The sequence below is a fragment of the Dromaius novaehollandiae genome, chromosome 1 (assembly GCF_036370855.1).
Source record: "Dromaius novaehollandiae isolate bDroNov1 chromosome 1, bDroNov1.hap1, whole genome shotgun sequence".
In the NCBI taxonomy this organism is placed as follows: Eukaryota; Metazoa; Chordata; class Aves; order Casuariiformes; family Dromaiidae; genus Dromaius; species Dromaius novaehollandiae.
The window spans coordinates 64,090,402-64,118,074 of NC_088098.1; the positions used below are offsets into that span (position 1 = coordinate 64,090,402).

Sequence of the window (27,673 nt, forward strand, 5' to 3'; positions counted from 1 at the left end):
GTTATCATCAATGCTCTGCAGGAATCTCCTGGAGTGTTTGTGCCTAGATGTGTTGTCTTTCCAGCAGATATCAGCGTGGTTGAAGTCCCCCATGAGAACCAGGGCCTGTGACCATGAGGCTACTTCCAGCTGCCTGTAGAAGGCCTCATCGACTTCCTCTTCCTGATCAGGTGGCCTCTAGTAAACACCCACAACAGTGTCACCCATGTTAGCCTGCCCTTTAATCCTTACCCATAAGCTCTCAACTCGCTCTTCATCCACCCCTAGACGGAGCTTGATACATTCCAGTTGCTCTCTCACATAAAGAGCAACTCCACCACCTCGCCTTCCTGGCCTGTCTTTCCAAAAATGCACGTAGCCATCCATGACAGCATTCCAGTCATGTGAGCTATCCCACCATGTCTCTGTAACTGTAATGAGATCATGGCCCCGCGACTGCACACAGATCTCTAGTTCTTCCTGTTTATTCCCCATGCTGCGTGCACTGGTGTACAGGCATTTCAGAGAGGTGATTGAGCATGTAGGTTTCCCGGGGGGGTGCAAGAGGATCCTCCATAGTCATGTCCCATATGCACTTCCCTGGTTGCATGCGCCCACTGGATGCATCCCGAATTGAGCCTCATTTTGCTGACTACTCTGTCTCTATAACTCTCCCCTTCCCTCATCTTTCCTAGTTTAAAGCCCTCCTTACAAGGCTGGCCAACCTGCTGGCAAAGAAAGACGTGTGCCCTGCTTAGTGAGGTGGATCCCAGCTCTCCCCATCAGTTGTCTGATTCGCTTGCTTCCCTTGAAGCCATGCCCAGCTCCTCTTCAGCCTTGAGGGTGCTGTTCCTCAATTGCAAGTCTTCAGGAGGAGTAAGAGCTTTTCTCCTTCTATGAGAAGTGACCAGTTTCCAGTCTTCTTCTAGTGTTATGATGTACCATTTCACACGGCACAGAACCCTCTGGCAACTGCGCTGCTGTGGAGGGTTTGGACTCCTGGAGCTGTGTGGTCTCCGAGAATACCCTGTTTATCTCTTGCTCATTTTCTTGGATGCTGCGCAGCCTACTGACTTCCTCCCGTAACTCCTTTACCTGACAACACAACTCATCGACAACAGCACACCTTCTGCAGGAGAGCTGACTGTCAGCCCAGGCCTCACGGAGAGGCCCCAAGCACTCCCTGCAGCCTGCAGAGCTGCACCTGCTCTCAGAGGGTCTGGGTCTGGATCAAAGCCTCTGACACAGCTGACGCAGCGACTCCAACAGCTACTGGGGAATGTGCTCTGTGGCACATCATGACCATATCTGAGGAAGTGTACACTACTAGGATTGGAAACGAAGGTGCCTTCTTGCACCCTTCTGCATGAACTGCTGTGCAAACTGCTCCACTAACTGCTGCTGCAGGCCAGACAGATTTGATCAATCTCCTTGATAGGATCAAAATATCATTGAGGGTATGTTACTCTGATTTTAGAAAAGCATTGGGCCAGGGCCCAATCACAATTATTTTTACATCATTCCCCGCTGCACGACTGAGTGAAAGGAGAGCTGGCTGTGATACCTCTGTTCACTGCCCCCCTCATAGTAGCCAGTCGTGCCTTCACAGCGCTGCTCTCCCATTTCCAATCTGACTAATGCAGGAGAGCATTACTAATATCATTTGCTGGAGCTCCAATGTTACCTTTGTGACCCTCCGTTCCTACGCTGAGTCCTCTGCACCTTGGAAACTCTAAGCAGGTCATCATACAAAACAGTGTGATCAAATGCCTCCCCTGGAGGCAGTGCCTGCCTCAGATGTAACTCTGTGCTGTTCGCCTCTGAGCAAATTTCTGTAAAGGTGTGAAAAGTCCTGGCTCCTCTTACCTGTAACAGTTGTTGGTGTATTTGTTGTAGCTGCCCAGAGCTGGCAGGCATCCCTGGCAAATGGCATAAGAGAAGAAGATCTGAGTTCCTGCATCCATCCAGACCTGGAACAGAGAAGGACAATGGTTTCCAGCCTGCGCAACAAAATAAACAAATGACTGGGTCCTGTCCAGCAACCACCCCTCCATCAAAGCAGAACAAACTGCATGAGACAGAGAAGGCACAACTCCTACAGAAAATGGGATGCCTTTCTGGGAAAACTCAGGTAACTGGACAGAAGCTCCTCTAGAAAAAAGCTTCCAAGAGGGCTGAATTTGTATGTCCCACTCAAAGTCATGCAAGGGTGCTGGTCAATGCCTGACACCACCCCTCCACCCCACATCACTGCAGCCTGGGCAGAGAGAGCGTCCCTGATAAAATGGCTCCAGCTGAAGTTGGCACTGCAAGTGGGTCATATCCATGGTCCCTCCATGGCTCAGTGTTTGGCAAAGCCTCTCATGAGTCATCCCAAATGAGGGCTGGTGAGTCCTTTGCATGACAACTTCTTGCTCCCAAATCTGGTTTCCCATTAAAGAAAGCTCAGTCAGATGGCTCACCTCTGCTCCAGCCTCCCTTTCCCCATGGAAGAGTCTTTTCTTCACTCAGTATGTTGTGGGCTAAACTTAATCACAGCTCTCACGCTGTTCCAGGGAAGGCCCTTATCTGTCAGTCAGCAGGCAGGAAGGAAAACAACCCACCTTTTTGTTTGTTTGCATGTTTCCTCTCAGTCTCTTTTCCCTGCAAGCAGCCCCCAGCTGCAAATATCAAGGCAGCTGCAATTTGGCAGCCCTCAGAAAATCCCAGCCAGGCACTGCTGCTTAAATTCACATGGCTCTCTCACAGATACATGCATACATGAGAGCCCATCAAATATGGGCACATGCACACATTCTGCTTTACACCAAAGCCCCAGGCTCTGCCTAAACTCAGTAGCAGGATCTCTCAGTCCTGCTATGCTGGATTTCAGCAGCCTGGAAAGTCCATGTCAGCTTTATTCAGGCTTTAAAAGGTAGGGAGGTTTTCAGTGATTTAGCTATGACCATGAATAAAGCATATTTGGCCTCAGTCATTCCCCTGTTATTTATTTTGATATTAAAATGTCATTTATGTTCAGCTGGCTCTGAGTTTTCAGCACACCACAGATTTTGTATTGACAACACTTAATTGCATCTGAAAGCCATTTGGGGAAAGACAGCGTGTTTGGCAGCTGGTTTGGGAGCAGTTGGGGCTTTGGCCATCTGGGAAGAAGCGGGAGGTAAGCTTAGGCTGTGGGCAAGGCATATTGCTGGCTGCCTCCACGGAAAGATTCAGCGGCACAATAATTAGCAGCAGAGCCATTTAAATGCTCTTCCCTGGAGTAGGGGTCAGCACCAGCACTCCCCTGGGGTGGAGAAGGCAGCCAGCCCAGCACTGAGCAAGCGTGGGAAAGCAAATCGACTGCTCTGATGGAGAAAGGTGCCTGGAGCAGACTCATGCTGCGCTCCTTCGGGGTCCTGCCACCCAGGGTCTGGCTGCACACCCTGCCCAAATCCTGGACTCCAGGGTATGCTGCATCTCTCCCACCAGGGCTGTTTTGAAGGAGCAGGAGTCACAGGTGAGCAGGCAGATGGGGCTGACGCGTACCTTCTGGCCAACCTCTGATCTGATGAGTGGGGAACCAGCACCCAGGGACGGGGAAGCAAAGCTGCTGCCTGGCTGCTAACGAAAGGGGCTACGCTCCCTGGGAGGGCCCCATTGGAGCCAAACAAAGCTGTAATGGGGCCAGATAAAGAATGAAAAGTGCTAGATTAATTTCTCTTCACCTCTCCTTAATTATTTGCATTTAAGATGCAGCAAAATCATCTGTTACATGCTGAATATTTCATATACTCTTCTGGTTTTGCTGAGCCTGTGAGTGGAAATGACCTAATATGTCCATATGCTGCAAAGACATTAGCAAAAAGGCTGTGCTGCACAGGGGGACTAGACCCCCTCCTAGCTCTTTTTAGGAGGTCTCACTGGTGTGCTTGTCCTTTCAGAGAAGACAGTTAGATCCTCAGCTAGTGACACATCAAAGCACTCCTCCGTCCCTCACCCACCTGTGGGTCTGCAAGCCTGGTGATGTCTGGCTTCAGGTAGAAGAGGATGCCCTCAGCAGCACCTGGCAGAGTGACTCCTCGCACTAGCAGGACCACCAGCATCACGTAAGGGAAGGTGGCAGTGAAGTAAACAACCTGCAGATGCAGGAGAAACAAGAGGCAAGAGACTCAGGGGGAAGGGATGCAGGCGTCTTATCCACAGGCACCCACCCTGGACAAAAGTCCCTTGACTCTCCTCGTGACTACACCTGCTACTGCTAGCACAGAAGTGGGGTGGGAAAAAAATTAATCGGGGTTACCTCTCACTGGTGATTTAGTTAATCTGCTTTTTGTTCCTCACCCAGACTGTGCCACTGGTTGCTCTGCTTTATTGTTTCCAGTCATTGTCATTTCCCTGCTCTCAAGCTGTTCTCTTCATCTCTCTGGAGCTGCAAAGAAACCCAAATCTCTTCCTGTCACTGAGTTTTAATGAGGAGTTATTAAAATGATGCTGTTCGCAGCAAGAGTTTTCCAAATTAAACAGCAACTTTTGCTGCCCAATTTGAGACAACTCTGAGGGGCCTCATTTCCAGAGGATGCTCATGCAGGCTCACATTTCTTCAGTGCCTCTGAAGCTCATGGATAAAAAATGGAGGCACCAGGAATCTCAAGACCTTTAAAGAAAATGTAGACCATTGTTTTTGTAAAAGTTTCTTTTCATTTTTTCTTGTGTGTAATACAAATTAATATTAGAGTAGAATTAATCATTTCTAATCCATTGCCTAATTTAGCATTTTTTTCTGTTTGCAAAATATCCACAAACAAGTTGCAACTTCCTTACATGTATTCATTATTAAAATTCATCTAAGTAATATGAATGCTTGTTTACTCTATGGATTCATGGTGAGGAGTCTAAAATGAAACTGTTGCTGCTTAGTGATAACTGGTTGAATAAGTCAGAGTATGTGGCATTTTTGCTTTTCCCTGATTGAATGAAAATATGAGCACTTTTGGCACCAGTACTGAAATTTACCTTCAGAAATCACTTCTGGGGAACATTTATAGAGATCAGCTGAATGCATAAGGAAAGGAAACATGGAAAGAGCATAAGATTGGGCAAAATGAATAAAAGAAAAAGGCTTTTAAAGAAAATGAGTCTTCACGGAGTAATTTGAAATTATTTTCCCAAGGTTTCTATTGTTTCTTCAAGTTTATACTGCTTAAATCACAGAAACATAAACACAAGGGTCAGGAAGGGCCCTCTTAGGTTATCTGATTAGTTCAGCCTTTCAGTCAAGCACAACATCCTGTTTACTCTGCAGCTGTTAAACACAATTATGTGCCTATTCAGAATTTTTGTGACACCTCCCTACTGCTTATCCTCAAATGTAATCAGTGAGGAAAAAGAAGAAAGGACCTGGATTTTTTGGCAGTGCCCCTGTAAATCTCAAAAAAACAAAAAACAACAAAAAATACACCCTACAGAGAAGACAACTACCCTGTGTAGCATGTCTCAGGCCAGAAATGCCCACCTTGTGCTGCTGCACCATGCTCATAACATCTAACTAGTAAAAAGTAAGCCCTTTATCCTAAAAGTTGTAATGGAAAAAGCTTCTGTGGTCCTAGGAAAGCCATTCCAGCCATTACCTGCACTCACTGTTTCCCCTCACTTTTGGTCTGACTTTGCTTAACCAAATTGGCCCAGCCAGCCTGACTGAACTTTTTAGCCTTCTCCTATGCACACCAAGTTCTCCATGCCTGGGGAGCACTGAGCAAAGGAGAGACTCAGTGGAAAGAGGATGAAGAGCTGAAGGGAAGCTGTGACAGCTCAATTATGTTTCCATGCAGGGCAAACAGCCTTTCAGACCCAACCACTGTGTGAGGGCAGAATGATAGCTCTTGTAAAGATGGCACTGTGGTTTTTGACCCAGCTCACAGGGAGCATCAGAGATTTCAAATTTAAAATACAGAACATGCCCTCTCCCCATACGTGTTGAATCTGTCTCTCCTTCCTTTTTCCCTGCAGTGTTTTCTGAACACACTGCTGGCACCATGGTGGCAGCTTCTCCCTCTCTCCGAGATGTTATGTTCCCTCCTAGTCTGCCCCGGCTAGAGACCCATTCATGGCACTCTTGAGTGAGAAGTGGTAGACAGCAGGTCAGCACGAGCTAGAACCAGAGCCACCAGCAGAGACTGGGAAAAACCTAGACAGCAGAGCAATCTATTGTCTTGCTCTGTTAAAATGGCTGATCCATGTGGTTTTAAGGTGGGAAATGGGCTCTGACACTGAAACACAAGCTTTCCAGTATTACAGGGAATATCTACCAGTATTAGAGATAGTGATTTGGAGGAAGAGGGCTATTGCAGAAATTGGTTCCTCTCTCTTCGTTGTTGGTCAGATGTTGCCTGGAAGCGCATGAGAGCAAATCATCCTGTTAATAATGCACCCTCTCATCACAGCTCCAGGAAGGAAAAGGGTCCTGAACAAGTCTAGGCCACAGCAGCTCCCTAAGACCCACCTCAAGATGTGACACACTCATTCCAACCAGGAGGATAACCAGTTCAAGCCACACCAGAAAAAACATGTTGCAGACTGGTTGGTTCTCAAGGGCACTTGCAGAGTATCGATCAGCCTCTGCGGGCTTCTCCAAGGGAAGAGGTGAGCTGAGACTCCCCTGAGTTCCCAGGTCTTTCTCTTTACTTCTCTACTGGTTTGAACTACTCCTTTGCTCTTTCTCTTGTGAGTCAAACTCACAACTGGTGTCAATTAGTATGGCCACACTGGGGTTGAGGTTTGACTTTGGTGCTGTGTGTTTCCTGCTTTACTTTATGAAGAGGGAAGAGAAATTGGGAAGGAAATACAAGAGGGCTAGAAGGAGGTTTAGGGACTAGGAGGACAATCTCTGTGCTCCTACCTTGCCTGTGGACTTGACCCCTTTCCAGATGCAGAAGTAGCAGATGATCCATGCGAGCAGGAGACATAGAGCCAGCTCCCAGCGCACAGTGCCCAGTTTGTGAATACCATCCGTGAGCCCCAGCACTCGCTTCCTGCCGGTGTCCAGGGACAGGGAGAAAAACATTAACACCCCAGACTCCATTCATCCATATACACCTGTCCCATATTACCCCATCCAAAGACCTAACAGACTACCCATAATACAACTGCCCAGGGCTCCCAGACACGCAAATTACCCCAGCTCTTCCCACAAGCTACCTTCTCTGTCATTTTTGTTCATGCTGCTCCACCATGTCCTGTAGTCAGCCTAAGCCTTCCTGCTCTCTAAAGCCCATGGCACCATGCCCTTCAGACTTGCACAGTACAAAATCACCACCAGCCCTATATTGTTCCCTCACCCTGGCAGCTGCCCAGCAAACCCCGCTTAATCCACAGCAGGCCACCAATGTCATCATCACCCCATGATCACCACTCTTCCCCTGGGCCCCCATACACTATGGAACACTATATATAAGCATAAAAAGCTTTTTGTGATTCCCATGCCTTTCCTTCAGCCCCACTCCCTGGATCCTTGCCATCACCCAAGGTGGGCCTCATGAGAGCTGAGCACTGCAGCTCACATAATCCCAGCAGCCCAATTCTATGTATACCATTCCTCTGCACCCCTTCCTCCAAACTAAACCCTTCAGGGCCCCCTTGCCCTTGCAACCTGTGCAGAACTCCCGCACAACCATTTCAGAGGGATCACAGCCCTCACTGTGCATTTTGTGCAGGGAATAGGGCTGGAGAGGAGGGTCTGGCATGGTGCAGACTCCTTCTGCGCTAATGTGCACATCTCATCTTCTGTGCCCTGCAGTGGCTACAAGGGACAAAGGACACTCATCCCTCTCAAAGGCATTTCAAGAGCCGTGGAGAGCTGTTAAATTACCCCCAGCACCATGGCCAAACCTCCCTGAGGCCCTCTCAAGGATCTCGCCTAGCTGTCCCAGGGGTGTTCCCCAGGCATCAGCCTGAGCAACCTGAATGACTAGATGGGCTGCTTCTCTTTTGAACCAAACAAGACATGGTCAGAAGAAGGGAAATGGCAGTTTTGTACCCCTCTGTTTCACTGTAGAGGACTCTTCACAGTCTGCTCTGGTTGTCTCACACCTGTCTGCCAACAGCAGCCTGCAATACCTGACATATATACCTCCTGCTTACACCAAGTCCTCATTTGTTCTTTCTGTGACCACACTCACCCAAGCACCTGTGTGTAGATACTGCCGTGCCAGAAAGGGAACACATCTGTGCATGTATGTACAGGAGCACCCACATGTAGGCCTGGTGCAAGCAACCTTTGGGGTGTATCTAGTATTCATGCCCCTCAGCTGCGTTGCACAGATCTCTGGACTCTGTGCTGATCTTCTAGGCAGTTCAGTGGATTGTGCTCCCCAGGTGCGGGCCTGACACGTGGCACCTCACTTGGCCTTACAGAGACCCCCCTGGGATATTCCTGTGGCCTATGGATGAAAGAAGAACCTGAACACAGGGAAAGTGATCACATACTCCCAAAACTCAACCACTGGGGAGGTGGCATTCGCAGGCACAGTCCTGTTGTCCAAGCTGGAGCTATTCAGAAAGTCCACACAGAGATCTAGCAAAAGAAAAGGAAACTGATGAGCTGGAGAAAATCTCTGAGGCCCCTCCATGAGGGATACTCCTTCCGCTCTGTACCCTAAATCTCCCTGTGGCTGCAAACAGACTCTTCACACCGTGCTATAGAGCATCTCATTAAACTCTTGCTCTCTCCAGCCCCAAATGAATCCCCATTCAGGAGCAGCCACATAGCTGCAAAATGTAGATTATTGTGGGACAGCTGATATGAGTAGCCAGGACACAAAATCCCATTCTCAGCAGCACACACCATTCCCTGTCCACACATACATTCATATATGTGCTTGCACATATCACAGTTGCCTTTATGTTCCATTCCGCCTTACCCAATCCTGTCACGTAGTGTGAAATTCCTAAAAACGGAGGAGATGCCATGCATCGAAGAAATGCACCTCATTGTTCATCCGGAAAGCAAAAGATAATCCACAGGAAAACAGAGGAAGCCTAGCTATGGCTGGGACACTTCTGCGTATTAAGAGAACATCTGTGGCTTTCCTTGCAAACAAGTCCATGCTGGGAGAGCTGAAGGAATCAGATCCACTGTTTAAAAGGACGTTTACCTCTGCTGGGATTAATGGCCAAGGGAAGCTGTGAGTGGGCAAAATTAACACATGATGGAATTGAATCATCTGACACAGGAGAAAAAGGGAAAAAACAAGGTACTGCCACAGCCCTTTCCAGCCTAGCTTTCCACTGAAAGCAAAACCTGTTCCAATAGAGTAAAATAGGCTTGTCAGGACATCTGATCCATGACAGTTATCTCTCATCAACTCCACCTTCCCAGACACCGCCTAGGTGCCGTGAATAAAACCAAAGTTGGGCCTTTGCTGTTGGGCACAGTTATGAGAACTGTGGGTGGAGGAGATGAGACCCCTGGCCAAGATATCAATATAGAGGCTTGTATAGGTGTGATTAGAGGGGGGGAAAGGGTGCCTTTAGAGCTCCATGCTACTTTTTTCTGCTATGGAAGACCTGTACTGGCAAAATCCACCAGTATAGGCCTGGTCTACAGTCCTGGTGTTTTGGTTTAGCCAAAAGCTGAGTGTGCAAAGGAAAACAGCTCAGTACTTCACAGCAACTGTCCCAGTAATTCTAAAGGAGTGGGACAGCAAATGGGATTTGTGAGATAAATTATTGTACCAGATCCAATGAAAACCTCCTGTCATGTGAAGAGGACTTTAGATTGCCTTGAAAATTATGCCAACACAACTCCTCCACTTTGCAAGAAATTTGGAATTTTCTGTAAAATCTCAAACCCCCAAATTTCTTCATTCAGAAGTAGTCTTACTCTCCCCTGTGGCTAGGCATAGGGTCAGACCATTTATCCTTCCTGGCACTTGCCCATAGTAAATGAAGAAAGCTGCATTCACTGGAGTCCATGGCCATAGAGCGTCTCATGAGATCTACCCTTCCTGGCATCACACTGTGACACCCAACTAGAAACTACATTTTGCTACAACTGCAAAATGATGTCGGAAACCAAAGAAGTTCATCTATAACCAAAACATTTTTATATCAATATGAAATATTTTCTACAAAACTAAAACAATTTCTGGGAATTGGGAAAAGGGAAGAGGAGTTAGTTTTGATGGAAAATTTTCCTCTCCCACTTCCGCTTCCCACGAAGCTGTACCTGAGTTCCAGGGGTTACTGCAACTGGCCCATGGCAGCACAGCAGTGAAGGAGCTGAATAGGTAGAAGAGTGCCCAGCATAGGATGACAATGTAATAGATATTCAGATAGGACTCAATGACTTGTGACGCATATCCAACTCCTGTGAATAAAAGCAACAGAGGTGAAGATAAGGCTGCAAACCAACTCCCAACCTGTCAGGCGTAGCCTCAGACGAAGTCCTAGGCCATATCCTGGTAAAAAGGGTACAATGTCAACAACTTGGCTCACTAGAGAATGGTGCAAAACTCACCTCAGGGAAAGAGAAAGGATTTCATAACTTTGTGCATGCAGACAGAAAACATGTTTTTGGTATCTCTACACAGGTCTATGGTGGAATTTCTGATCAGAGAGAGAAAACCTTTAGCTGACAGAAAAATATTTTTCTGAGCAGAGCTGTGCCACTGCATTACACTACATCCCCTGCAGGAAAGCCAGCTGTAGCCATGAAAGAAAAGGAATGCAAGTGAGTTTTGTGCTTGTGGAAAGACTCAAGCAAAAAGGTTTTTACTGCTGATATATACCATGCATAAAGTATGGCGTTGGGGCAAAAGTACAGGCCTATGAGTCAAGAGCTCTGGCTTCATGTCCTGGTTGGGCCCATCACTCACTGAGACATCAGAAAGGTCACTAAAGGCCCAATTCACTTGTTTAAAAGCAGCTGTCAGTGTCCTTTGAGATGCCTTTCCTGTCCAGCTTCCAGCAGGCACAGGTCTCCCATGGGTCTTGCACGGATGTCCCAGACTCCCCAGGGCATTTTAAATGGCACTTCATGCCTGTGTTTAGGTGGATAAACCAGGCCTTTAATCTGTATGAGCACAGATTTCCTTGTCTGTGAAAGGAACAGGAGAACTGTGAATGTTAAATTTCTTAAAATCTTAAAACCATTAAATGACCCTTCTCCAGGAGGAAATAAGGGCTATAGGAGTCCTGATTCTTACCCCTGTGCCTTAACCACAACACCTGCTGTCTCCGGACTGTCAGACTAGTGCTTGCAGTGTGATTCCTGCTCAGCAGAGGTGGACATCAGCCTGCAAACACCATGAGGACAGCGCCTGGTGTGGAAAGAGCTGTATAGGGTACTGCAAGCCAGCTCGCCTTCCTCATCTTCTCTCCTCGATATTTGTCCTCGCCTATGGACAGGCATCTGTTTGTCAACACTTTGCTCTTCCTCCTCCTGTTTGTTTGCCACACCCCTCTCACCTCTCTCAGATTCTGAGCATCGCAAAGCAGAGACTGTGGTTCACACTGCACCAGTACAACCCCAGCCAGCATGGAAGCCCTTAGTCACCCACATGGTGTCAGGATACTACCCCTGCGCACGCAACAGTGACTGGGGGAAAACAAGGTTGGGAGAGGGAGGGAGAACAAAAGGCAACAGAAAAGGAAAAAAAAAAAGAACTTCCAAGAAGTCTCTGAGTCACTAATTATTAGAAGCTGCCACCAGCAATTCCCCTTTGACTCACCTTCAAAGATGGGGCAGATCTTCCTCCAGGCTGTCACCCCTCCCTGGCTGGTGTACTGCCCCAGTGCAGTCTCCAGGAGGAACACTGGGATCCCACAAGTGAAGAGGAAGATGAGGTAGGGGATGAGGAAGGCTCCTGCATAGAGAGGCAAGATGCTACCTCAAAAACCTCTTTAAAACCTTATCCCTGCCACTGCTTGCCAGGTGCACAGGGCTGCAGCTGGAATCAGCTACACAAAAACAAACATTTCTCTGAACTAATTGTGCAGCCCGTGCAGAAGAACAGAATCTCTAACTCCTTCCTTTCTTGGAAAAAAATGCAAGAGTGGTCTGTCCTGTACTGTTGCAGTACTTCTGCATTTGGTCTTAGCCACAACCTAGAAATAAGGAGTAGCCAAATGAAGGGAAGAAAATAGATAGTACTGGAGAAGTTGCCCTCATTGTCACAACCCTCCCATTAAAGCTTCCAGCAAAAGTCAGGCAAAGCAAAAGGTATCCTTGGTTCACATTACCACTTCTGTTCTTCCTTTCCCAGGAGTTGCAACAAAAGTCCTTTCAACAGTTCAGTTACAAAAGAAGTCCACTTGCCCAGAAGATACAAATCTAGAGACTGCTGACATTTCTTGGCAAATAATAAATCTGCTGTGAAATATATGCTTGAGACTTTATTCACATATTGCATGTCAAATCTGGCAAGTAGTTTTCACCAAAAGAATGAATATAGAGGTTGAAAGGAATGGCAACAGAGTATCTTTCCAGCATTTCCAAAATGAAAAAGTTTAGCTTCTCTCTTCAAATTCCATTTTTCATTAAAATACAGAAGAACTCTTAAGAGATGTCAAAATGAAATAAGGAGTTAAAATAACCCAAGAATGGAACAAATATCCAGTCAAATTTAAAAAAAATATTTCACATTAACCCTTGATGAAGTGGAAGAGGAGGGAGAAAGAAAGCAGTTGTTTTCCCAGAAACAAAAAACAACCGAAAAAAGTGCAGCAAAAGCAAAAAAAAAAAAAAAAAAAAAAAAAAAACACTCAAAGCTTACGCCCTGCTCAGCCAGGTTTGAACTTATCTTCCATGGTTTTGGTTCTGCTACCAAACCAAAACACCGAGTTCTTTCCTTATTCTGTTCAAAACTGCTCCTGAGATCTCAGTTTCATTGCTTGACTTCCTCCTATCATCTCATAATCATTCTCCCCATCATGAACATATGAATTTCACACTTTCTCTCCCCTCCAAACATAGACAGCAAAGGCAAAGTAGGCCAACGCAACTGCCTTCCTAGTTGGAACAACAACTGTCAAGGTCTCACCATCATATAGTGAACTTTTGGTAGTCAGCATCTCCCACCACCAGTGCCTGGAGAGCAGCTCAACTGTTTGGGGTAGAGATGTGGGCTCTTTCCCTGAGCAGAAGCAGACCTTGTCCCCCTGGCCCTCTCCTCCCATGCCAGTACAGTCATCCACACTGAAATTCCTTCGCATGACAGAAAACTAACAATCAGGAACACTTCATCTAGTTTTTAAGCCAACAATGTTAAAATAACAAGCAACATCCAGATTTCCCCTAAGCACAGCTGTGCTGCAGGGGGAGCTGAGGCCAGAGGAAGGGAGGGTGGATCACAGCGCCAGTCCAGGTTTGCAGAGCTGGGGACATGAACGGTGTGTGTTAAACCAGAAGTAGCTACTCCATTTGATGATACAAGACTTATTTAAGCAGTGTCTGTAATAGAGCTTTATTATCCTGTATGTAGATGATTAACCTTTCAGAAGGTCCCAGACCCTGTTTTCTGATACTATTTGTCCGAGAGATTGATCCGTTTTCATCACTGAGTAACAAGAGGGCTTCCTTACACCCTTACTGGTTTGCATCTCTTAATGTTCACAGAGTGGTTACCAGCTCTAACTCCAGTTGTGATCTCTTCCCCAGTTTGCTGCTCCCCTGGGGGAGATGAGGCCCTGAGAGGGGACCCCAGATATAGAACCTCTTTTCTTACAAGTCAATAACAGCTTCAGGATGCCAGGTAACTAGATCAAATTTGGAAGTGCAGCCATTGATAAGTTTACACTCAGTTGCTTTACAGCAAGTCAGCATAACTGTCTTTATTACATCTACTTTTACAGCTTTACAACTGTCTTACTGCATCTGGAGCTGCAGAAAAGTGTCAGGATAGCATTCTCCAGTTTGGGAGCTGGGGAGCTTATATAGATGGTAAATATCTTTTTTACAACAACTTCAAGGACTTGATCTTTTAGTGTCATGGGAAAGACAGTGCCTTGCTGGCCATTTCGTTCCCTGCTGAGTTAGAGGGAGATATGTACCTTCTATGGTAGCTGCATACTTTCTGCAATGCTAATGTGCAAGTTGGGAGGAGAGGACTCTCCCGTCATAATCTTTGCCAAGCTTAGCCCTGCTGGCCTCTGAATACACCCTGAGATATTCCAGGATAGTTTAGTTAAAAAAATAAAAGTTATTCAATAGACATCTAAAATGAAAAAAGTAGCCTTTTCACTTACAGTAATTAGCATATAAATTGCAAAGACTACTCAACCAGATACCATAGGCATAAACTATTTGCAGATATCATCTGAGCTCAGGAAGGAATTTTCCGTGCAAAAACCGTGACATTTCTACCCCTCCTTTCAAAATGTCATTGCAGAACGGCCTATTAAATCGGATGCATGGTCAGTGTTTTCCATTGCATGCAGTTCTGATTTGCATTTGTTGCCTTGTTGGCTATCATCAAAGCCTCAGAGGGAAACAAAAGGTCTGGTGAAAACAATCCCAGGTTCAAAAAAAACTCCTTCCATTTTTCTTTTTTTTTAACTGTTCTTTTAACTGACCCAAAGCCCATTTGGTTCAGAGGAGACACTGTATTGGCTCCAGCTTGATTCAGATAAACTCTAATAACAGCACAGGGGACAGGGATTTGGTCGTCATGGGACAAACAACATTGAATCATTAATCCATTGTGTGAGCTGCTCTGGGAAAAGGAAGGCCTTTGCAACATGGTCTGCAGACAAAGGAATTTTAAAAGTGGGGGAACATACACAGCCCAGAGTGTTATCTCAAGGTGATCATATCAAATGAGAGCAAGAGATGTTACTGCTTTATTTGACATGTAATCTATTATTCCTCCTTTTTCCTTATAAAAAGATTGGACTTTGATTTACTAAGAGAAGTTAGTGACAGTCACTTGTTCCCCCATCTCTTCCACAGTTTCATTTGTCATGAGAAAATTTAATTTTTAACCGTGTGATGATCTTACTGCAGTTTTATTGGGAAAAGGAATCCAGGGAGTCATGCTACAAGCAAAAGGGAAAGGGAACGGACTGTCCTGGGGACAAATTCCCCTAGCAGTGGGTTGACCACTGGGAGAGCTGTTGCTGAGGAAGAGGTAGAAATGTCCTTCTCCTCCCCATCCTCCCAGCATCTCCTTCCCCCACATACACTGAAAGATAGCCCTTCCATCTTACATTTTCCAATACAACAAGCACCTTGCCTCTTCAGCTTTGGACATCTGGTCCCCTTTCTCATTTCTAGAGCTGACCTCTCTTCCAAAAGAACATTTCTCCACTTGTACTGACAATAAAATGCTGCATTCCTGCTAATAACCACAGACCAGCCAGCCCTGTGAGGAGATTTGGTGGGAGATCAAGTTCCCTAGAGAAGGAAGCAGGCACCCAGGTGTCAGAAGCAGGTATCAGCCAGCCTTTGGCCAAGACCACCACCATCAAAGCCTTTCCTCTTCTGTAGCAATGGCCGGAGGGAGGTAGAGGCGACAGGAAGGCTGGGAAAAGGGCAATAAGTAGATTTCTCCTGGCCCTCTGACCCCTCATAGCTTTCTCATCATTTTGGAAGACCATCTGTCTCTGTAAATGCCCAACAGCCTTGAAGAGTTACTGGAAGGGCTCTCCTCCTAAAAAGTTCAGTTCATCATCCGGATTTGGGAGCTGCTTTGAGACATAGGACATCCTGGGGGATTGGATTCACTTCCCAGTGCTATTCTTCATGGTTTTGGCAGGAACTAACTTGCTGGAAGGGAGAATAAAGGAGTATAGGAGAGAGGGGCAAGGGTCGTGAGGGGTAGGAGCATTGGATCCAGGCACTAGGATATCTCTTGTAGTGCCTACACACCTAGGACAACTCATGCATGCTGTGAACTTACCACCTCCGTTCTTGTAGCAGAGGTACGGGAACCGCCACACATTTCCCAGACCAATGATCTCCCCAGCCACAGACAGGACAAACTCCACTTTGTTACTCCACTGGCCTCTTTCTTCCATTCCCTCAGCTTTTAGCCCTTCAGGCCCTGCCATGGCCCCATTGTGCTCTGCAGTTTTCCTCATGGCTCTGTGGGCAGAGGAAAAGCAGATCACAGGGTGTAGAAGGCTGCTGTAGGACACTCTGTTGGAAGAAGGAGAGAGGGGGCCTAGCCACCAGAACGAATGCATTCATCATGTTACCATCAGGTCCCCCTCATCCTTGGGAGAACAGCTTATTTAAAGTCAGCACAAAGCATTTTCCCCAGGATACATTCAGGGAGAATTTCTGCCCCAGAGAAAAGCTACTTTGAAGGCACAGAAGGCACTGGTAAGGCAAGATGGACCTACCTGCACCACTCTGGATTCACTCCCTCATTCAACTTTCCTCCCCACAGCCCCCTACCTAGGGCGTCCCAGCACATCTGCCCCTTCGTACCCCCAACCCCAATGCTCTGCTACTTCCCACCTGCTGGTAACTTGGCTGTGACTTTGGAAACAACAATTCTGAGGAAGAGAAAAGGAGTTGGAGCTAAAGCAGGGGCACAGGGGCAGAAGAAATTCCCCTTTCCAGTATGTAGTCACTGTCTTTTTCTGAAATGGCTTCAGAGAGCAGGTAGAGATGCTATGGATTATTAGTCTGAATAAGAATGGAAGACCTGTCATTTATTCTGAGGCACTGCCAGGGGTGCTGAATTACTATCTTTGACCTACTGGCCACCACATTATATTACAATACAGCACACCATCTGAGCAAAACACACACACAGTAATTTGACCCAGGCTTCCCTTAATAACAAACAGGCATGAGCAACAGACCTCCACCTCATTGCCCAACCCTGCAAAGAAAACAAAGCAAGGAAACAAAGCCCCTGAGATTAGCTAAAGGCCCTCATACTTGTGAAGCGCTCAGGTGTTTCAGGGCTGGGCAAGGATGTGCTAAGATAAGACAAGCTCAATTATTGCAGTGAAAAGATTACTAGGAAAAAGTCCAGCCATGCAAAGACAGAGGGAATTCACTATCTGACAAAGCACATTGAATGTGACTGGGCCTGTAGAGTGGTACAAGGAAGACATTCTCCCTGTCTATACTAAATCCTGAACTGTGTTTAGCATCATCTTAATTAAGCAAAGTTAGAGGCTGCTTGTTACAAGATAAAATTTTCCATCACACACAAACTCTTTTAACTGGCTAGTCAATTTAAATCTAGCCAAAATTTGCACAGACCAGACTGAGTTTTCTTTTTGACATTTTCATGTTGATTACAGGCATCTGAGTATGAGAGAAAACTCAAGTGTAAAGAGAAAGAGCTCCCCTTGACTTAGCTAAAAAAATCTCCTCAAAAGATTGTTCCATTGAGTTACCCGAGGTAAGGATGCATGTGGAAGTCCAGCTGGAGAGCACAGACCTTACGCAAGCAGCGTAGCTGGTGAACTATACCAAGGAAGTCCTAGCCATAGTTACATCTCACCAATGGCATTGCTGAACAGAAGCTTTGATGGTGTGATTGGCATCAGCAAGGGATACACGTTCCCATGTGGGGATTGGGAAACTGAACCAGAACTGAACCTCTCCAGAGCAGTAGCATCTCTGTTCAAGGCTTCCATTCCCACCAGCTCTGAGTGCTAAGAAATCAGGACTTTGTCCCTTAACATTAACTTACAGAGATGCAATTTCCTGGTGGTTTGATAGGTTTTTTTATACCTCTCTTTGCGCCTCCTGAAGGGACATCTCCATTTCCAGGGAGCAAGCAGGGACAGGGATCTGCGTCATCCACACTGCTCAACTCCTGCCTCCGCCCCTGGATCTCTTCTGGCCCCTTCAGCCAGCTCTCTCCTAGGCAAGGTTCAAGTACAAGTCTGGATGGGATTCAGTTCAGGGACCACTCCCAATAGGCAGAATGAGCAAGTTCTCACCACGCTTGACTTCTTCTACCCTATAGGACATCCAGACCTATCCAACAACCTTTGCACCCTCCAATAGGATGGGAAACCATTCCCTCTCTCCTCATGCATAGTTTCTCTCTAGTTGTCTCACTTCAGGCTAGCATCACAATAGAAGCCAACACATGGATAGTAGGGACTATCAAGGGGCTGAGCCAACTGGGAATGATAGCAAGTATGGTCCTAACATCAAACTGATCCAGTAGCCTATAAACACCATGGCATTTCTTTTGGTGCAATGTTCAGCAGGACAAGGAGGAAGTAGGAGCAGGAACTGGTTGGCCATACTTGCACTTCTTAATACACAGAAGACAGTGTTGTTATCATGGCATCTCATTTGCTTCTGTAAATTAACCAATATAAATGAAATGACTCAATAAATCCTGACCCTCTGGATATATCAGGCCAAGAGGCATGGAAAGGCAGAGGCATATGAAAAGCCAGCTTTTACTGAACATTCATAATGAAGCAGACAGTGTTTGGCACAAGGCGTATTTCCTCCCTCTGTCATTAAAATAAAGAAACAAAAACAAACCTCCCAGTATTATACATCAATTGCTCTGCAAATGCACAGGGCAACAACAGTCTTTGTTTCCACATTTGCTCTGGTGCTGAAGGGCCCATCCTATTCCCTTTGAAATCAGCAGCAGATTTCCAGGGACGAAGAGGACTGAATCCCATGCAATGCATTAACACTTCCTTCAGTAAGAGGGGCTGCAGCACGAGCAGGGGAGCATAAAACATGAAGAAGGGCAGGTAGAGGTCGGTGAAGGCCATTCACCTGACTATACAGCTACCTATTCAAAAATATTGCAGGAAAATTCTGGCCCCTTCTCAAATTTGAGTGTTTTTTAGAATTACTTCTCATAAGGACTTACACATGGGCAATGCCTGTGGGCACAACCAATATAAGTGCCAAATAAAAATGCACCAGGGCACTAAGGAAACAACCTCCCCCCCTTCCTTGCCCTGCCTTTGCCCTTTATGGACCATATGCTGCAAGTGCCAATTCACAGCCACTTTACAGGTACCATTCACACAGCCCCAAACTCACCATGCTCTATTGCATGTTTGGATCTGCACTCGAGTATCATGCTGGATCAGTCCTCCAACAGTATCATACCCTATCTCCAATCCCACATTTAAAGAAGGTAGTGTAATCCAGAGGTCATGTCATGCACCCCAAATGCTGGCTGGTGCAGTCCTACCAGGGCACTGATGGCTCGCCAGCATGGCGATCTTCCTGGTTCCAGCTTTGCCCCCTCCACTTAGCTTGCCCACTGGGTTCATTGGGAGATGGAAATGCAAGCTCCTCCAGCCAGTCTTTTCTCAGCTCCTAAAACCCAAGGAAGGCCTCTTTCCCCACTCCCTATCTGCAACACAGCCTGCCAGCTGGCTAATCAGTTCATTCAGATGCTGCAGCACAGCCTCCTCATCTTTGAGAGCAGCAGAGCTCCACGCACTGTCAAATGGGAGAGAAAAAATAACACATACTTAATGAAACATGTTTGATCTGTCACAGTCCTTGGCACGTTCCAATTTGCTGCAGTCCAGGGCACATTATCAAGTACAATGGTGCTTAAGTCTGGGCTTATTGAGGATGTCATGAGAAGCTGACAAGAGAGGACTTAGCTAATTTCTTTACTTTTATTCTTTTAATGCAAGGTGGATCCAAGAGCCAGCCTATTTCTACTAACATTTGTGTTTTACCTGTTTTTGTGTTATAACTGTTTTACACAGGGGCAGTGGAGGATCACAAACATAGAGTCACCTGCTGTCACTTAGTCCCAGGGAGGGAATGCCCCGAGTGCCAGCCCATGGCCTCAACCCTGTAACCAGCCTTAACCTTAGAGATATCTGGGCCAGGATTTGGACTTTGCAAATATTCTCTGACTCTACAGTAGATCAACAGAAAACACAGAAGTTGGGGTACTGCACTGAAGAGTAACCCTGGGACAAACAGACCTGCAGGGGAGATACTGCATTCATGGCTTTATTTCCCCATTTTAAAACAGGAAAAAGCACTCTGCCTATGGAACAGAGCCATCCTGACTGGATACAAGTGGCAGAGGTGAAACTAAGCCAGCACCCTAAGTTTTAGCGCTTTATGTCATGAGCTCCACCTTCTCCCTTCCCAGGCAAAGCAACAAGCAGCATTACACATCTCCAGTATTTCCCTCCTCTATTTGCCTGCTGTTTCTATGAACAAACCTATTCACACACCTCCTGGCTCTATTCCTAAACATCTAATCCTACTGTGCCCCCGCCCTATATGTTCGCAGGCCAGATGGGGATTCAAATAACTTCTTGTTTCCAGCCAGGAACAATTTGACTCTCCCACAGCAGCCACAGCTACCCACTGTGTTACATCTTTCCCAACCCGCAAAGACATTTTCTTCTTCCATTAGATTCCCCAGCTCTCTATATGCGAGTTTGAAGAAAAGACTTTGCCCCTCGCTGCCTGTCCGCAGTTTTTCTGCTGTTTCTTCACCTAAATTTAGAGAAAAAGCCAGGCAGGGACCTTGCTCCTCTAACTCCTCCAGTCTCAGACATTTTTCCCCACTGGTAAGTCTGACACTGTCTCCAGTCCTACCCCTCTCCTGGGCCCGTTCAGCCACCACTACCATCTTTCTTCCTCTGTTCCCTCTCACCTTACCTGTCTCTATTTCAGAGGTGCCCTGTTGCATTTTCTTCCCTCAGCACTTTGAAGAGACGCCTTTGTCTGGGCCCGGAGTGTCCTTCACAGTATAACCACCAGCCTGTCATCTACATGACTACAGAGAAGATGGGGGCTTCTTTTCTGCCCAGTGTAACAGGCAACTCAGTGTGAAAGTACATGGCTTGGTATGGAATATATTGTGTGGAGGCAGCCACAATTTTTAACTCAGAAGATTTAATGCTGAGAAAATAAGAATCTGCATGGATTTTCCCAGCCACTAAAACATGAGCACACAGCTTACAGCCAGCCAGAAGCACAGGCTACACCAACAAGTTCCCTTCTTCAACACTTGAATGGACTAGTCCAGCCTTCCCTTGGTCACGTCTTTTGTGCTATGTTAGTTCAACAGCTGCCACTGTGCGATCCTTCAGGTAGGGCCATGGAAGGCAAGGGAGACCAAGGACGCATCTGAAGTGCTTTGGGCACTCATAAATTCAGTCTGATGTGCAGAAAGCATCACGTAGAAATGCAGGAGAATAACATTTATTGGTTTTATTTGGAAACAGCTGCCATTAAAGGGGGGAAGCAGGAACCAGAAAGAGGACTCTGAAGGAGAACGAAAGCATCCTTTGAAAGCACAGTGGTATCCTCAGCCCCTCCTTGGGTGAAAAGGGCTTATCCACGGCTTGTGGCTGGCAACTCAGGTGAGACAAGGGACCAGAGAAATAAGGGGAAGCAGCTGCCTGGGGTTTTGGCACTGGAGGAAGAAGCCGCTAGAGATTCACCTGCTGCGTTCCTTCCCGTGAGCCAGCTGACTGCGCCTGCCGTCACACAAGAGCTCCTGCTGCTGGGAAGTTAACATCCTCCGTTTGACCTCTTCTGCTATTTTATCTCAAGGTAAATGAGAAGAGGACATATCTCAGAAGCAAACAATGAGACAGCAATTGAGACATCATTAAAAAGTACAAGGTAATGCTTATTGGAGGGAACACAATTTAAAGCACCTTTGGATGCTTGTAGGTGCTGTCTGAGCTGCAGGAACCACAAGGCAGAATTGCAGGTGATGCTGCAGACAGCTGAACTGCATTTATACTTTTTGGTTTATTTTAGAACAAGCTGCAGCCAAGCATGTAAACTGCAGTTTAAGGTGGGAAGGGAGGAATCAGAAGGAAAACGGGCTGTGCTGTGTTACAAAAGGAAGAGCAGGAGGACACAGAAAATTCTCCAGTTGCATGATATGAACCAGCAGTTAGTCGGCAGCTGAAATCCTGCATTTCATTTTGATGGCAGGAGGAGGGGGCAGCTGAGGGAACAGAAAGAGAAAATCAGGACTATGTGAGGAACAGCAGTGCCAGAGCACAGCTTAAGGAACAAACCTAGTGAGGTTAGTGCATGAGGGCTGCCACTGGAATAGGTCATATCTGCAGAATGGACAGGAAAATATTAGCAGTAGGAGTAAGTACTTTTCAGCCAGTCTAAGAGCAGCTATGTGAATGGGGCTGGCTGCTTTAACCACAGCCGTTTCCAAACCCAAACACTGCTAGCAGAACAGCTCACTCCAAATGCTAAAAGGAAAAGGGCAAGGAAACATGTAGCAAGAGAAAAACTGATCAGCTCTTGGACAGCATTCAAAATTAAAATGCCTTTCATTCCAAGCTGATGAAGGCTAGATGGTTTCTTTACACCTTCAAATTAACTTGCAGGTTGTGTGGGCTATAGGGCATTTTCAAAGCATCTGTTCAGCAAGGTTCATGGGGCACAGGAGGCTGTAAAAAGGTTCGGATCCTGCTTACATTTTCTCCAGGAAGAAATAAGAGCAACACTCCTGCAGTCAGTGAGTTTGCTCCTTACTGACTCCAACAAGAGTGAGATAAGGAGCAATTGTAAATATGCTAATGACGTGTACATCTGTGATACAAGCTGCAAAGATTACAGAGCCTCATCTTTCAGAGCACACACAACCAGCTGAGAAGGGGACCAAATGGTTCCTGCCCTGTCTTTTGCTATCAAAGCAGGAGAGCCTCCCACGTACCTAACGGAGGTTGGTCTTTCTTGACGGCCAGCACTAGATTACTCACTAAATGCAGTGTAGCTTGTTCTCTGCACTAGTTCAACCTTTGTCAGTGTCAATGGCTTGCCAGCCCTGCTGCAGGCTGCAGAGAAACAGAGGTGGTTTCTTTCTTCAGCCTAGAAAAAAGGTCAGGACTAACTGATGAGGCCTGTAAGGGGGAGGTGAATATGAACTAACTCCCACCTCTGCCTTTGCACCAAACCAAATAAGCTCAAGACCTTCGCTTAGCCATATCCTGGCCATATCCACTGCCACATAGCACAAGATCCCATAGCATGCCTCAGTGGCAGGATCCAGCCTTCTTTCAGAGCACCACTGTGACAGGTCCCCTAGGGCATGTCATATGGATACAGAGCCCCCAACCCAGCCCTGGCAGACCCCCATTAGCCAGGACCCTCCTGATGCCCAGGCCAGCCAGCCGGAGGCATCTTGCTGAAGTCCTGCAGTTGCACCCAGTGTGCTAGGACGCCCTGGCATCCAGCCAAAGCACAGGGGCCCACACAGCCCCTTGCTGAAAGAGCACAGCCAGGTGAATGACACGGAGGCTGAAAGCCACATTGCTGCAGTGACTTGCTGAGCAAACAGGCGCAGAACGGGTCGATGCCGCCTCCAGTGACCCACATAGAAAAGCACAGGGGAGTAGCAACCCACTAGGAGGCCCAAAGGCACCCCAGAGAAGGGGCAGAGTCCAGAGAAGAGGAAACAGTGGCCAATGGGGCTGCTACTCTGCCAAGGCATCAAAGTCCCTGAACGCAGGCCAATGGGGGACAGGAGGGAGGCTCCTGGCCCTCATCAGCCCCAGCTTGGCCGCCCACTGCTGGTCCATGCCAGCCTGAGCCTGGAGACTGCCGAATGAGGGAAGCATGGGGAGCAAAGCAACTGCCCTCTGCAGGTGCACATGGGCCCAAAGGAAACCCCTAACTGCCACAGTGCCTAAAAGCTGAACGTCACCCTGTCTTTCCCCAGGGCTGCCGTTTTGGAGCCAGCGAGCAGAGGAGCCAGTGCTGTATGGAGCCAATGTCTCAGACCAAGAGGCACAAGGACAGTGCAGAGGCTTTGGCTTCATGCTGCTCTAGATGCTTCTAGCTAAACTCTCCCACACAGGCATGCCCTATGTAACATCCTGAAACCACAGCCTAGGGGACGCACACAGTCAGAGAGACAGGAGAGACAGGGACCACGGGGGAAGAGTACTCAAGCAAAACTCTTCCAAAAGGCAGGTGAGGTAATGGCATGAAAGAGTGCCTTACCCCTCCCAGTGCAGAGAGCAAAGAGAGCCATCCGCTCATTTGGCAGATCCCTGCACCTCTCGGCACACGTGCACGTGTAGCCATCCTAGAGCAGCCTTTTTCTCTGCAGGCAGGGCTCCCTGTGCCCCAGGGCCAGCGCCCAGCAGCCCACACTGCCTCCAGGCCATCGTTCAGCCCCACTCAGGGAGTGCAGCACCCCAGGATCCTGCTCAGTGCCCAGCTCTGCAGCTAGCAGTACTGCTGCTGAGCCCTGGGCAGACTCAGCCATCTCCTGGCATTGCACAGGAAAGATACGTCATGTGAGATCAGGACAGGCAGAGACACATGCTGACTATGTCTCTAAGGGTTATGTAAGCCCTCACTAGAAGTGCCTGCTGCAACACGTGTGCAATACCATTCACCCCATGCAACAGGGACTGTGGGGCACCTTTGCCCTATGAGAGGAGCTGCATCTGCCCCCAGACCTGCGACACCAAAACTTGCTTTTCTTACAGCCCTGCCTGGGAGCACCAGCAGGGAGAGACAGGGCTCTTGAGCCCACCCTCAGCAAGGACGGCATCTGCCCCAACCGGTTCAACAAAGCTGGGCTGTTGCAGGGCTGGGAAGGTCAGGTCCAAACTTCGGCCCCTCACATCAGCGGCTGTCAAAAAGGAGAAGCTGGGGTAATGGCATTTCCAATGAGTTTGGATGAAAGCCCTGGTTAGCACTCATTACTTTAAAAGCACTGTTGATTTAAGGAGACATGGATCAGGTGTTATGAAACCCCCACGTGACCTGCCTGGGATTGTACACAAGTAACGCCCGCAGATCCCCAGAGGTTAGCACATGCACAAGCCATGCTGTCTCCCTTCCCTTCCCTGGGCCAATTCTTTCCCCCTAACTGGGAACAACTTTGATGATGCCACTAAGGCAAGATGAACAGGGAATTGACCCCAGGACACATCATCTCACATTGCTGCAGCCCGCGAGCCCATGTCAGGGCTGGGCCAGTCCCTCCACAGAGCAATACTGGGGGCGGGGGGGGGGGGGGGGGGGAGAGGGGTGTTACTGCCTATTGATCTCAGGAGCTGAAATGCTGTCAGTCTACCTCATGCCTATTGCTTTTCCTCCTTCACATATTCTCACCTAGCCATTGCTGCTCTTCATCCCCATCCCTACCTGATCCCCTCTCATCTCTCTTCCCCATCTTTCTGCTGCCTGAGGCCTTCCCTCTCTCAGCTGCTGCAGTCTCCAGTACCAATTACCTATCCTTTGGACATCCCTTTGCTCTTCAGCTTCTTGGCACTCCCCAGCAGTGTCGCTGTCTGTCCTTTCTAATAGGAACCATAAATGAAAAACCTCTTCTCTGGGCTGATCCAGACAGATAATTTGCTCCCCATCCTCCAGCTTGCTCTTCCTTTGCTTAACTTTGGGAAGCTTTTCCCCTTGCAGATTTGGTGGCCTATTCCCCAGAGAAATGCAGGCAGCCGGTGTGCAGCGACTGCCCGTGGGAGGACCAGAGACACCAGCACTCCCGGCACAACATACATATCCAGCCGGACCTGCTCAACAAGCAAGCACCCAACTCACCTGAACACAGCACAGGTCCCCTTCAGGCAACCCCGTCCCACCAGAGTCCAGGCAGGGGATCCACTGAACATGTAAGAGGCACACTGAGGTGCCTCTAACCTCAGAGAGATAGTAAGAGTTAACACAAAGATTTACCTCTCTCCTCCTCTGGTCCCGCCCCTTCAATCAGCTCTCCCCACCAAATTATCACCCAGCTCACATGTGGGTGGTGGGATGGCAGAGGGGGAGCTGTATTGGGGAGGGAGAACTTTCTCCCCAGCTCCCTTACAACATACCCCTCGCCAGACCTTGAACTGTGGCCCTGACAGGAAAGCAAGAAAAGAAGGTTGCCACAGGCAGGCAGGGCAAAAGCCAGAAGCTTGCAGAGAGTGGTGACAGCAGTCAGTGGAGCGACTCCAGGTCTGCTCGTACTCACCAGGCAGGAGATTCTGCCTTGCAGACCCCATGGCACTGCCCAGCCTGCCCGCTGTGCACCCCATCAGTGCTTTAATGGGATAGTGACATCTCTTAATGGGATAGTGGAATCCCTTGAAAGAGTCCTGGAAACCTACAGAACAGACTATCTCCAACTCCTGTGACAGTTACACTAAACCTGCTTTAGTGGCCAAGCTCAAGGCTCCCAGGTGCTACCAGGCAGATGCAGTGAAAGGCAGCGAATGAGTGGGGAGGCAAAAGCTTGTCCCAGGCTCATGCAGACCCTCCCTCCACATCTGTGCCATACACTGCGAATGCAAACGTGGCTCTTGTGGCTGGCACTTCCGTCAGGATAAATCACTGAGGTCGGCATTCAAGGCAGTAGGGGAAAACATCTCCTTCTACTCTGGGGTGCATATATCTACTACCTCAGCTAACACTTTAAGGCCAGCCTGGTCTCTGAGCCCATCCTGTTGGGTAGCCCAAAGAGCAGGCAGATCAGCTCAGGGCAAGCACTGGATGTTGTCTCCAGGGACCAGAGAGCTCTGAGCCAGCCAACCCCATCCCAGCAGCCTCAGTCTAGGAGCACAGCTGTGAAAGCAGTGGGCTGAGGTAACAGCTTGGACAGACTATGCCTCTTCCCTGGCAGCCATGCAAAAAAAGAGAGAGTTCAGAAGCCCATTTCCCAGGCACATCACTTTCCGTGGTGCTGGCTTTTACCTACCCATTTGGGCTGATGGAGTAGATCCAGACAAGAAAATTAGGGCTGATCCTTCTCTTGCATGGGCCAGAGTCAATGTCTGAAGGGTCAGGCTCCATTTTTTGGCTTGGGGGCTGTATCTTAAGTCCTGAAAGACTAAATCATGAATATCACGTGCTGGCTATACACAAGCATTGTACTGCTGCAGTCCCTACAGATGAAGGACAGGACTGCTGACCATCCTGCCAGGGACACTGGTATGACCCAGTGTAGCTGGTGAAAAGGTGTGATAAAGGTTGTCCAAGTATGAAACAAGGATTGAGATAAGCCCAGGTAAGCAGAGCTCACCTAAAAACTCAGTTCTTGCAGGAACACCACAGTTTTTTCAAAACTGCAGATGGGAAATGACCTGTGACATTAAGGTAAAACAAGAAAGTTCTAAATGAAACCTTTATCACAACAAAATTTGCAAGGATCATTCTCCATCAGGGAAAAAGACTGTGATTTCTACTTTTCAGCCCAGAAGATACAAAATTCAAACTTCGGAGTTTCTTACCAGCCACTGTCATTTTAATCCTGCTACAGGCATGTGGCACCTTTATCCTGCTATAGCAGCCTCCACTTAGGGAGGCACTAGTGTAACTGCCCAGATTTAAAAAAAGAAATCACTTTCTGACCAGCTCAGCTGCAGGGATGTGAAGTCCATGTTTAGCCCTGTCCCGAGGAAGGACCAGCAAAGGGGTAATGCACTCTCTGACCACTAATTGCCATGTTTTCTGGCAGAGACAGCCCTTGGTCAGGTATTTAGTGATGGACTGCTGTGCAGGTAGAGGAAAGGCCTGTTGAAGCATGTGGGAATCTGACTTCTGCAGCAGAGATCCCCAAGGAAGATGAACACTTGACAACAAACAGGTTTCCCCGTGTCACAGACTCCTCCTCTGCCATTGCTACGAGCAAAAGCAGCTTCCCACGGTGGGCAGCAGAGGAATCGCCCAGCAGGACATGATTTGCAAGCAAGCCTAAGAGAGGAGACATAGGCTCAGTCGCAGGCAAGCCCAGAGGTCAGAGTAGAGGTGGGAAATAGCCCGAGGAGATCCCACATGGGAAATAAATGCAAA

General features: G+C 47.8%; 1 protein-coding gene across 2 annotated transcripts in view; it reads right to left on the reverse strand.

Moving 5' to 3' along the window:
* Window positions 1–25,543, reverse strand: part of LOC112993405 (sodium- and chloride-dependent betaine transporter-like) — a 47,044-nt gene extending 21,501 nt beyond the window's left edge. The window contains exons 1-8 of one of the 2 annotated variants that reach the window (XM_026117043.2): window positions 25,442–25,543; window positions 15,855–16,039; window positions 11,688–11,822; window positions 10,184–10,324; window positions 8,443–8,530; window positions 6,857–6,989; window positions 3,963–4,097; window positions 1,846–1,949 (exon numbers count right to left, since the gene is read on the reverse strand). In XM_026117043.2, the coding sequence (XP_025972828.2) occupies window positions 1,846–1,949; window positions 3,963–4,097; window positions 6,857–6,989; window positions 8,443–8,530; window positions 10,184–10,324; window positions 11,688–11,822; window positions 15,855–16,039; window positions 25,442–25,512 (992 nt within the window). In that variant the 5' untranslated portion in view covers window positions 25,513–25,543. Of the gene's footprint in view, window positions 1–1,845; window positions 1,950–3,962; window positions 4,098–6,856; window positions 6,990–8,442; window positions 8,531–10,183; window positions 10,325–11,687; window positions 11,823–15,854; window positions 16,094–25,441 lie in introns of both variants that reach the window. The other variant, XM_064514807.1, reaches the window with a different exon arrangement.
* Between the last annotated feature and the right edge of the window lie 2,130 nt (window positions 25,544–27,673).